Source organism: Equus przewalskii, chromosome 15 (genome assembly GCF_037783145.1).
Source record: "Equus przewalskii isolate Varuska chromosome 15, EquPr2, whole genome shotgun sequence".
Taxonomy (NCBI): Eukaryota; Metazoa; Chordata; class Mammalia; order Perissodactyla; family Equidae; genus Equus; species Equus przewalskii.
The window spans coordinates 31,203,554-31,216,305 of NC_091845.1; the positions used below are offsets into that span (position 1 = coordinate 31,203,554).

A 12,752-nucleotide genomic window follows, 5' to 3' on the forward strand; every position below is an offset into this window, starting at 1 on the left:
GCAGTGGTCCACTCAGCACAAATCTAAACGAGTGATTTACTTAAAAATTAGGAAGCAGTTTCCCCAAGTGTTCTGCTGTCCCCAGCAACAGTCTTAGTGGATTTTTACTCCTTTTTAAATAAGAAGAGACTGACATCCCTGTCTCCTGGCACAGTTGCAAACAGGTAAATTAATGCATCTAGCAAAATCATGAAATAATCATCCTACTGTAATTGGCATTGGTGAGATCCTTACTAGAATTTCTCCTTTGGGTTACACATTACAAAGGCAAAATCCAAACCAAGCAAGAAAATCTACCATAAAGTAGAACCTAAAAGAAAAAGGAGTTAGATTCTGATTTCAGGAAAAAACAGGACACTCTTTAATTTCTTCTTTTCTAGACTCAGACTTTTGATAAGCCTTGCCTTAAGATTGCTTGTTAAAGAGATACCACAGCTGGGGACCAGCCCGGTGGCATAGTGGTTAAGTTTTCATGCTGCGCTTCAGCAGCCCAGGGTTCATGGGTTCATATCCCAGGCACAGACTTACACACCACTCATCAGGCCTTGCTGTGGCGGCATCCCATGCACAAAATAGTGGAAGATTGGCACAGATGTTAGCTCAGGGCCACTCTTCCTCAAGCAAAACGAGGAAGATTGGCTACAGATGTTAGCTCAAGGCCAATCTTCCTCGCCAGAAAAAAAAAAGAGAGAGAGATGCCATAATTTCTGGTTCCAGTGTCTGATAATAATTCAAAGTAAACTCAGCTATCTCTCCTACATTTGGATTATGTATCTTCTTTCCCCACCTTTAGTAAAAATTGACACAACATCACATTCCTTCCTTAAGAATTTTTTTAAATGTGAAAGGAATTTGATATGGATATTGATCAGTATCTCTGAAATGTGTTACAGCAAAGATGGCAGAAATCCTTTATAAAGTGAGTTTTAATTTTTCTGTGATATTTCTGCCAAATATTGAAAAAAGTTTAAGATATAAAACATAATTTTAAATATGAAAAATGTTTAATCAGTTAGATAATTATGCTTTTTTTCCAGGATCGACTCATTCCAACCTTTGCTTTTCCAAGCCTTGATTATAATAACAAAAACCTAGAGACAAACTACTTGTGCATAATAGGGAATTGATGACATATCCACACAATCAGATCCTGTGTCTGCAGCTGTATGGATCACCTGATCTGCCTCTGATGGTCTAGAAAGGTCTCAAAGCTATGTCAGTCAAGTGAAAAATGCATGCTTAGAATACTGTTTCCATATGAGCTCCTTGATGTAAATAAAAAAGGTAGTTACCTAGGGATGCTGATGTATGCATACTTTTTTTTTTAAGGAAACACAAGAAACTTAATAATTACCTTTAGGAACAGGGACTAGTAGAGACAGGGACAGGAAGATAAGACTTTTACTTTGCCTATCATATCTTCCTCTATTAGAGAATTTTAGTCTTCTAAATATATTCGTGATTTATTATGTCAACAGATGTGTTATGTTAGAGCAGTTATGAGATGTTTCTAGTTTCTTCTGTATACCTTTCTGTCTTTGGGAAAAAATCAAAGAATTACTATAAAATTAAAATATATTTCTCTCTTTAATGTCAATATTTGAATTTAAAATATATAATGGGAAGAAAATCTAAAATTATTGGCAAAATAAAATTTTTAAGTGTATAGGTAAATATTAAACTTGTTGGTTTATGGTATAATAGGGAAATACATATATGATAATCTATAATATATCAGTCTGAATTATGCCCACATACGTTTTCACTAGTGGTGAACATGGGGCTATAATCATCAGTGATCTCCAGTAACCCCCAAGACACGCTCTCTGTAACCTCACTCTGTTTTTGTTTTCATCACAGCGCTTATCATTTCCTGATATTTTCTTGTTGACTTAAATGTTTGCTTATTGCTGTCTCCCACACTGGAATGTGAGCTTCAAAAATGCAGGGGTCCTGTTTATTGTTGTATGCCTAGAAGCCAGCTTAACATTTATCAGGAACTCAGTAAATATTTGTTGATTAAGTGATTGAATGAGTGAATGAAATACTAGCCAAATAGTTTGAGCAGGTAAGTATACGAAGCAACAAATCATCATCATCATCATGATAACTAACATTTAGAGAGTTTTTACTGTATTCTAAGCACTAAACCCTTTACATAGTGTATTAGGATTCTCCAGAGAAGAACATATATATGTATACACACACACATACCCCTATACAGTATATATATAAATATGTATATATAGGTTTATATAAATATAAATGTAGAGAGAGAGAGACTTATTATAAGGAATTGGCTCTTGCACTTATGGAGCCTGAGAAGTCCCAGGATCTGCAGTCAGCAAGCTGGAGACCCAGGAGGACCAATGATAGAGTTCTTGTCCAAATCCAAAGGGCTGAGAATCAGGAGAGCTGATGGTAAAAGTTCAAGTCTGAGGGCAGCGGAAGACCAGTGTCCCAGCACAAGGAGTCAAGCAGGGAGAGCTCAAATTCTCCCTTCCTCCGCCTTTTTGTTCTGTTCAGACCCTCACTGGGTTGGATGATGCCCACCTACATTGGGAAGGGTGATCTGCTTTACTCAGTCTACCAATTCAAATGTTAATAATAATGTTTAATCTGGGCACCCTGTGGCCCAGTCAAGTTGATAGATAAAATTAACCATCACACATAGTTTATCCCATTTAATCCTCTCACACACATTTTTATGCAGAAACCATCATAATCACCATTTTGTAGATGAGGAAACTGAGGCTCACAGAGATAAAGTAATTAGTGAGTAGTAGAGCTGGGATGTGACCAGGCAGTCTGGTTTCAGAGATGCATTCTTTTTTTTTTTTTTTAACTTTTATTGAGTCAATGATAGGTTACAATCCTGTGAAATTTCAGTTGTACATTATTGTTTGTCAGTTGTGTTGTAGGTTCACCCCTTTACCCTTTGTGCCCACCCCCGACTCCATCTTTCCCCTGGTAGCCACTAATCTGTTCTCTTTGTCTACATTTTTAAATTCCTCATATGAGTGGAGTCATACAGAGATTGTCCTTCTCTATCTGGCTTATTTCACTTAACATAATTCCCTCAAGGTCCATCCATGTTGTTGCAAATGGGACGATTTTGTTCTTTTTTACGGGTGAGTAGTATTCCATTGTGTGTGTGTGTGTGTGTATATATATATATATATATATATATATATATATATACACCACATCTTCTTTATCCATTCATCTGTTGATGGGCACTTAGGTTGCTTCCACATCTTGGCTGTTGTAAATAATGCTGCAATGATAATGCAATAATGCAAATAATAATGCAATTGGGGTGCATAGGACTTTTGGAATTGCTGACTTCAAGCTCTTTGGGTGGATACCCAGAAGTGGGATAGCTGGGTCGTATGGTAGTTCTATTTTTAATTTTTTGAGGAAGCTCCATACCCTTTTCCATAGTGGCTGCAGCAGTTTGCATTCCCACCAGCAGTGTATAAGGGCTCCTTTTTCTCCACAACCTCTCCAACATTTGTTACTATTAGTTTTAGATATTTTTCTCATTCTAATGGGTGTAAGGTGATATCTTAGTGTAGTTTTGATTTGCATTTCCCTGATGATCAGCAATGATGAACATCTTTTCATGTGCCTATTGGCCATCCGTGTATATTCTTTGGAGAAATGTCTGTTCATGTGTCCTGCCCATTTTTTGATCGGGTTGTTTGATTTTTTTGTTGTTGAGTTGTGTGAGTTCTTTATATATTATGGATATTAAGCCTTTGGGGTTTTTTTTATTGTATTTTATGTGTTTTTTTTGTGGAAGATCAGCCCTGAGCTAACATCTGCTGCCAATCCTCCTCTTTTTGCTGAGGAAGACTGACCCTGAGCTAACATCTGTGTCCATCTTCCTCCACTTTATATGTGGGACGCCTACCACAGCATGGCTTGCCAAGCAGAGTCATGTCCGAACCCAGGATCCGAACCAGTGAACCCCAGGCCACCGAAGGGGAACGTGCACACTTAACCACTGCGCCCGGGGCCGGCCCCTTGGAGATGCATTCTTAAGTACTGACTCCCATTAGGCAGTTTCTCACTACTAGTTTTAAGGATTATCTTCTGGAAAGCTTTCTCATGTTACAGGAAACTGTCCTATTTCCAGGCCCAAATGATGGAAATTATCTACAAGGCCTGTATTATAATTATATATAAGCTGTACTCTTTATTCAAAATGGAAAGTTTTCTTGAGATAAAATTGTTTCCCTAAAAAGGTTTCTTTATTCATTAATAGTAAAGAATAAAAACTAGCCTAATTACAAATTTTAATAAATTAAGAATTTGTGAAGAAAAGTAATATCTTGTGCTTTATTACTTTTTATCTTGTTATCATATCCTAACTTTACACAGAGATGGTATTTTTACATTGTCTGAGGTTCTGCTTGAGTTCAGAGGAGAAAGAGAGATTCTAATTTTAGTTTTTAATACTAGCTTATTGCCTTTCGAAAACGTCTTAAACTTTTTGTTAATGAGATAAGGCTAAGAACTGGCTTTAATTATTTGCAAAAGTTGAAGACCGATTTTAATCACCTAGGGCCTTTCCTTCTTTAGACATTTACCTAGCCACTTGTCTTTTCATCATGCTTCCGGGGTTTACAGACTGACAGTCCTCCAACTGGTGTAAAAAATGTTTTTAATTAAGATACTTTGCACAAGACATGCATTCTTAAATTAGCCACAGTTCCCCCTACATACTACATGTATCTGTCACATATGTGTTACTTGCCTGGCATTGAAACCACTTCAGTTTGTGAAAAAGGATATTACAGTATTACGTTTTATACTTGATTCCTCATAAACCCCATTATTCTTCATCAAATACATTAATTACCGTGTTCATGAAGTTCTGATACTTATCTATATAATCATTAATAGACCCACTTTTCAGTTAACAAAACAAAAGTTTTTAGTTAGATGGCTTCACAAAACTGCACAGAAAATAAAGAGTGGCTGTGGGAAGAATCCCCTGGGTGGCTTCCTGGCCCACCAAGGACAGCATTATGCATGGGGAAAAGAAGGCACAAAGAGGCCTTGGGACACTTGGGTTCTGCCCCTGCCTACTTTGTGTGGATAGATCTCTAAATATCATGAGCCTCAGTTTATTCATCTGTGAAGATGAAATAATATCACACAAAGTGATTGGACACTGCATAGAGATCATACGTGCATCATCGTTATCCATCATCCTTTAGATCTCAAGTTGAATGTCATTTCCCAGACCCCAAAGACTAGATACCAGCCCCATTAAACACACTTATAACCCTTTGAACTTTTCCTTCATAGCTCTTATCACAATTGTAATCATGTAGTTATTTATTGAATTATTTACTTTAATATCTCTCTACCCCGTGAGACTGTGAGCTCCTTGAAGGAAGTGATGTGTCCACCTCCTTCCCTGTCTTACTTGGTGTCTAGAGTGGTGGCTGCTCAGACTAGGTGCCCAGTCACTACTGAAAGAATGAGTGAATGAGGGGATAAATGATTGCGAATGGACTTTGTAAAGTGTTAAATGCTATTCCAGATGAAAGATACTAATAACATATTAACTAAGCATTTACTCCCTACTAAGCACAATACTTAGCATGTTACATGCATTGTTTCATAGAATCTAACAAAAATGCCACAACTGAAGCACTATGATTATCTCAATCTTATGAAGGAAAAGTGAGGCTTAGAAAGGTTAAGTACCTTGTCTAAAATAATATTGCTCTACTAGATCAGCCTTTTTTGTATTTTTGGCATTCTTTATACAATGCACCTATAATAAAATAAAAATTAACCCAATTCAAAGTCTGGATTCTGGTAGCAGGTTTAATTCTGATTTGATTGTTAGCTAATAGATGTAAGTCTTGAGCATGACCCCTCAATGATTAGAGTTGAAAATTCAGCAGGTTTTTCTGGTTAAACTTTGAAAACCCTGCAAACTTAAATGACTATAATAATTAGAACATTGTATCTTGAGACAAAAATGAATGTTTATTTTTCAAAAAGACAGTTAAAAGTAGACCCTCAGGTTTTATAATTTAACTACAAAGACATGTACCCCTCAGTAAAATAGCAAAATAATTAATGGTAACATCTCTGACCTACACCAAGTTCATTTTCCTCAAACTCAAGAAAACGAAATGCCTAGAGGATGACTTTAATCTAACCTTGATTTTTAACCTTATATTATGCACATTGATATCAGCTCTTAAAAGAGTTCCATTTAGAATTCAAAAGGCATGCATTTCTGCTTGTAGTTTTCTTTTATTAAGATTTTCCTCATTATAGAAACTTTGTCTCTTCTACCTTTTATTTTAGAAACTAAAGGTCTAAATTATTTTTCATTGTACATTTTAATTAGGACCCTATTATATTAGATACATAGCATGATACAGGTTTATAGAGATAATTATGTTAGTTAGTATGTTTATAAACAGAGAATTATTACAGTGAAACAGGCTTTAAAAATATGTGTGTGTTAATTGTGCTAACAAGTTTAAAGAGATATGTTAATTAAAGAGATACTAAATAATGGAGTATTGGTATACTTTGTTTTGGGGAAAAAGTGTTACTAAAATTTGTAATATTTTAAAAATAGATTTAATTTAAATACGGTGATAGAGTACTCTTTAAGGAGATGCTGTAGTAGATCCTCTTATGTAATATAGAATAACATCTAATTTTCTGTGATTTAGGGGAGTATATCATATCAAATTTAGGTATATCTTAGTAGTCACTGTATATCCACTGCTAAGCAAGAGATTCCTCTAAGAAATTCAAGGTATTTAGGAAGTTTAATTTTTTAAATAGCTATGAACTAGTTAATATGCTCATTTTGTTGGAGTTATAGCTGGATTGTGTCAGTGTGACTTTTTAAATACCCCATCCCCTCCAAAAAAATCCTCCTTTTAAATCTTGGATACTATCCACAATTTTGGTGAGATTTATCCATTGTCTACATGTGCTATGCTGAGCTCAGCAGATGGGGGTACATGCAGTATGAAATAAATAGTCTTTCTACTCAAAGAAACTTAAATTGATTGGGGGGGAGACTTGCATATAGATAAAGAATATGAAAAAACATCAAGGAAGTTGCCCCTGTAAGATGTTTGAACAGAAAGATATGCCCACAGCTGAATGTTTGCCATGACTGCAAGTAAAAAAAAGGCTACTATTCTGATACTGAAAATTCCCATGTAGGCCTATGCCAATTCCCATACAGCCCTTCAGGATCCTCAGTGGCTGTTTGTTTCTGGGAAAATCCACGTTTGAGAATAAAATCAGTAGTCCTCATACTGTTGCCTAGGAGTGGTTTTCAACTCTACCACATGGAGAATTACAGCTCTAAAGCAGAGGCTCATGAGACCAATTAGCTGACTATAGGAATTTTTTCAGGGGAATAGGTCAGACAGGAAGTGGCCAGTGGCTCACATATGTTCAGGACCATAGGACAAATGTGGACTTACTCAGGGCCAACATCATAATGTTCAAGTTGGTCCTGTCTTGTAAGTGGGGCTCAGCAGAAGGCTTTCTAGCTTGTGGGCAGTGTTTTGAGTTAAGGGCCATCACCCTCACCTGCTATTTTAGTCAGAGGAGCCTACCTGCAGTCACAAAGAACCCCACAGTCCTGGTCTAGTCAGGAGTCCCTTGGGCAGTCTTCCATATGGTCATTCAGAGACCCAGGCTCCTTTCATTTAGTGGCTCCTCTGGGGGCCTTAAGGTCCTCCCCTGGATATCCTGCATCTTGTCAAGACATAAGGGAAGAGAGAGCATAGGGGATTATGCAGGAGGTTTTTGGGGCCAGAAAGTGGTTTACACTTCTCACATTCCACTTCTCATGTTCTGTTAACCAGAACTTAGTCACGTGACCCATATAACTGCAGGAAAGGCTCAGAAATGTAATTTAGCTGTATACCCAGAAGGAAAAGGAAACAAGGGTTGGCAAGCACACCTGCTTTATCCTGGAGGTGATACCAGTTTGTTCTCTTTCTCCCCCAAATCTTCAGGGATTTCCTGTTGCCTACCAAATTCAGAATAGGCTTTATAGCATCTTAAGGCTTTTTTTCAGTGTGACCCTAGCCTATTCCAGCTAAATTGGTAATTTCCTTATTTCCTAAGCATACCCTACCCTTTCACTCTTCCATACCTTTATCCAGGCACTTTCTTCTGCCTAGGCCACCCTACCTCTCATTCTTGAAATCTTACCAGTCATTCAAGGTATTCTTCACTTCCACTGGTCTGCCTTATGTTATAGTTACCTGTTTACTTGTACTATCACCTCCTTCCAGACTCCTTGAGGGCAAGCAACATGTCTTATCTAGCTTGTGTCACTGATGACCTCTAGGAAATGTCCGAGAGAGTGCTCAATCAGATATTTGTTCAACTGAGTTAAATAATTCTGTTTAAATTATTTCCTTAATGAGAAAATAAGATGTATTTTTAGTAGCTTTTCTTTCCTCTTTTTTTTTTGAGGAAAAACATTTGTAGTGGTTCTGGAATGATAGTGAGCATTAGAACCACTTAGGTGAACTTGTTAAAATTATAGAATTCTGCTGCCCGGCCCCCTACCCTCCCACAAACTCTAGTTCTACACATCTGATAGATCTGATGTTGGGCCCCAGTGTCTACATTTTTAATAAGTGCCCTGTGAGGGGAGGGGAAGATTTGGATCATACGACACCTGGATTGTACTTTCAGAAATATTGCAACATGGTGTTTATTGTTACACCCATTAATGGACTATTATTACCTTCCTTTAACAAAACAGATCAGTTCATTAACAGAGGAACAGGCAGTGTGCGGAACGGTAAAAGTCAAGATGTTTGTCATATCGCCTTTGGATCCAAAGTTCTTGGACCACCTCCACTCTCTGGCAGAAGAAATAACATGAGGCTGTCCAGTGAGGTAGGAGCAAGCTTTGAACAGCTTATCTAAGCATGAGTGGCATGGGAAAGGAAGAGTTTTTTCCCAGTGCAGGGGGGAGTAAAAGACGGAGAGGGACCACATGCCAAAAGCAGAAGGCGTGAGTAAATTTAGAACAGAAATTCTGGATTTTCAAAGACTTCAAAACTGTTTCCTTTTTGTCATGTCAACACAATTAACATTTTTGAGCATTCTTTTCATTAAATATGTTCACAAACTTAAAGGCAAATATATATGAGCACATTTTGTGGTCTCCTTCAAAAAGAAGTTGGATCATCACCAGATACCTTACAATGAACAGACTCTCAAATGTTATATTTTTATTTTTAATTTCCTCTGAATTTCTGACATACACAGTGATTTTCAGTTCAACTTCTACCTACTAAAGATGGAGTGTTGCAAATAAGCACATTTTAATTTATGTGTCTAAGAGACTTGCTTGTCTTCTATTTTATCTCACATTATATTTCTCCTTCCATTTCTTTCTAATTTTCTACCACAACTTCCCTCTCCACCAAATTTTTAACCATCTCATTTCCTCTAGTTTTTTTTTCTCACTGTTTATTTGCCTAAATAGTATTTCTTTTATGTAGAGTCTTCAGGAAATAAATGCAACTCCTATATTTTGAAATGTACAGATTAATTTCTTTTCTTTATAGACAATAAGATCTGTTGGTTCCAAAAATAACCAATCTTGCCGACAGTCTATGAGAGAGAATTGTGTTAACAGTAGAGAAATGTCAACCTTGCTGGTATCTGAGTCTGAGGAGCAAGGAGATAAGGAAAATATTCGTCAAATAAAACAGACTGTGCCTATTCATGGTAAGAATCATGCATAAGGATTGATAGCTAGTGAAAATGGTGAGAAATGTTCTTGTTAAGATAAATCCAAAGTGATATTCTTGACTAGATCTTAAGTTCAGATAAGTATCATTTAAATATGAAAAGAGTGGTGGATATTGAAATATGTTTAGAATTCTCATACATACATAATCTTCTGTAACCTATTGTTCTATTTATTCCATTATTTCAAATTGCTATGGTACTCTGTACTTTTACTTGATGATGACTGGTGAGGAAATAATAGAGCATCCTATTATCACTATCTTTTGGAAACTCCATGTGCTTTTTAAGTTTTCTTAATTTTATTTTTTAATTAATCTCTTCCATTTGTAAAGTGCTCTTTGTTTTCCCTCATTAATACAAAAACAACCCTGTTGGTGAAGAGAAGACTTTGTCCCATTTTATAGATTTAGAGTTCAAGACTGAGAGAAAAAGTGATTTGCAGTTTGTAATCACTGCAAGGAATTGAAACCAGAACCCAAAGCTTACCACTCCCTGTCAGTTTTTCCGCTCTTACTGGTCTGACTTTTGTGAGAGTTAAAAAGGGGGGCATTTGGGTTCGTTTTATCTGATTTAGAAATTAATGATCACTATTCCAGACTGTATCTCCCATGGAGTATAAAACTGAGCGAAGGAAATGAATAACATAACATAGATATTCAGTCCAGGCTCTACAACTATCTGTGAGACCTTGCTCAAGTTTCTTAAACCCTGTGAGCCTCAGTTTCCTCATCTGTAAAATGAGGATGTAATTACTACTGGCACTAGTAGAAGCAGTAAATAACAGTTGCCTTAAAGGGTCATTGTGAGGACTCAATGAGAATAATCAGTCAAGCACATCATATTGTGTCAAGAAATTAATCATTCAGTAAATATTTATTACTGCTATTATTATTATTATCACAGAATTAAATTACACTTGAGAATTCTTTAGGTTTTACTCAGCTCTCCAGGATTCTTTTAGAAACTACTGTCTAAGCTCTCGTTAAGTCATACTTAGCTACACTTCCTCTTTTAGGGGAAGAAATAATTCTTCTGTATTGGCTGTCAATTTCATTTTTTATATTTTTTAATATAGCATGTTGTATTAAGCAAATTACTTGTAGCTCTCTGTAGAGTTATATCACATAAATAAAATCTATTAGTAATTTTGAAAGCCTGATACAATCCTAATATTGGAATAGGAATAACCATCTATTTCCTATGAAGGAATAAATTGTGTTTTGGGTACAGCTTTACATGATGTCAAAATGATACATGAACATTCTCATTATAGCTATAATTATATTTACTGAGTTATTTCAAACCATATAGTACTTTCTGTTCTGGCTTTTTGTTCTTTGATATGAAAATGTACCAGCCAATCTGCATGTTATGCATCCACATCCCCCTCAAGAACCATCAACAGATAAGAATAATAACAGGAGAAGATTACGGTTAAAAAGCATCAGCAGAGAAAGGACAGAGACACCCAGCGGTATGGCTCTAATTCAATGCTATCTTATATCTGTATATTATTCAGAGCAATGGAATCTCTCTCTGCAGGTTGTAAATTTCAAAGGATTATGAACCAATTCATTTAAAATATAAATGTGTGTTCTACAGGGATTATGGAAATCAAATTTTCTGCAAAAGAATTGCTCTAGAGCCCTCATGGAGATTTGCTGGATTAAATAGACAGTACCACAGAAATAAAAGACTTCCTCCTTCTACTCTCAAAGGCTTAAATTATTGTTTTTTTAAAACTGCCCAAATTTGATAGAGGAAGTTCCTGCCTGAAGACTTTACTAAAATTGAACTTAACTCATAATTTTTCATATTTCATTTTTGTCTCCTCTTTTTAAATTGGGCCATTTTCAGATTGTTTTCACATTTGCTCTCTCTCCCTTTGGACTCCTTGCCATCTGATATATAATGCGGATTAAAATTTCAAGTCGTTGCAACCAGTAAAGCATCACACCAATATAGGTGGCTGTTATAACTATTCCTTTCAATTTTGGACTTGAGGCATGTATGTACAGATGTGTATACACATGCATTTGTCTATCCTGAATCAAGCCTACCGTGTATAATGCACACATCTGTCAGCATAATTTCTCAAAAATGTAGGGTTCTTGGATAGGGCGAAATTCAGCTTGCTGAGTTTCATGTGATTTTTATAAAATAGTAGATAGAAAAATTAATTCTGCAGTAATGCCTGTTGTCACTTTCTTAAGGTGCTGAAGGAAAGAACTGGTTTAAAGGAGTCAAGTTCAGTGAGAATTGTAATTTAAAGAAAACACACTTCATTTTGTGTGGAACCAAAGGAAAAAATATAGAGCCCTTTAAAAATTATATGGGTTTTGGAATTCCTTTTATCACTTATTGTAAAACTTAAATGCAAACTGTCCCTATGCAAATATCAAGAGATTTTAAGATGAACTTCTATAAAAACGCAGCAGAGTTCATCTTAAAACATTCGACTGAGAAAGAAAAAAACTGCGTATAATATATATTGTCATCTCTGACTTACTTTTCAATAATCATATAGAAAAGTATGCCGTATTAATACCAATCTTCAAAAATTAATTTTTATAAATATCAAAAGAAGTAATATAGTGGAAAATGTTTCTTCCAATGAAGGCAGTTCTCCAGGGAATAACAGGAATGACGAGAAAGCAACAGCTGCCCTCACCTCTGTGTCCCAACAAAGGACAGAGACATTGCACTCCAGCACTCCGGCACCCCAGTCTCCTGATCAAGCAGGTTGGCACCTTTATTATACCATAATTGTTAATAATTAATAAAACATAAATATGTTAAACATTTCAAGCCTGGTCATTTTGAAAAGTCGTGATGCAGTCATTTGCTAAAATCTATCATTTTTTTGTAAATCTCCTTTTAATCTCAATTTTCTGCCAAACTTTAATGGATGAAAGAGTATTTTTATTTTCAACTTTTAATGCACCAGTTGTCCTGTTCAGAAT

The 12,752-nt window shown here is 36.0% G+C and overlaps 1 protein-coding gene across 21 annotated transcripts in view; it reads left to right on the top strand.

Annotated features, from left to right (window-relative positions):
* Positions 1–12,752, top strand: part of CFAP20DC (CFAP20 domain containing) — a 228,225-nt gene that overhangs the window by 128,262 nt on the left and 87,211 nt on the right. For 13 of the 21 annotated variants that reach the window (XM_008519896.2, XM_008519873.2, XM_070576991.1 and 10 more), the window contains 4 exons: positions 8,789–8,925; positions 9,603–9,765; positions 11,147–11,263; positions 12,409–12,531. The exons of 2 other annotated variants lie outside the window; for them this stretch is intronic. In XM_008519896.2, the coding sequence (XP_008518118.2) occupies positions 8,789–8,925; positions 9,603–9,765; positions 11,147–11,263; positions 12,409–12,531 (540 nt within the window). The remainder of the gene's footprint in view (positions 1–8,788; positions 8,926–9,602; positions 9,766–11,146; positions 11,264–12,408; positions 12,532–12,752) is intronic. 6 more of the 21 variants (XM_070576981.1, XM_008519886.2, XM_070576990.1 and 3 more) reach the window with 2 other exon arrangements.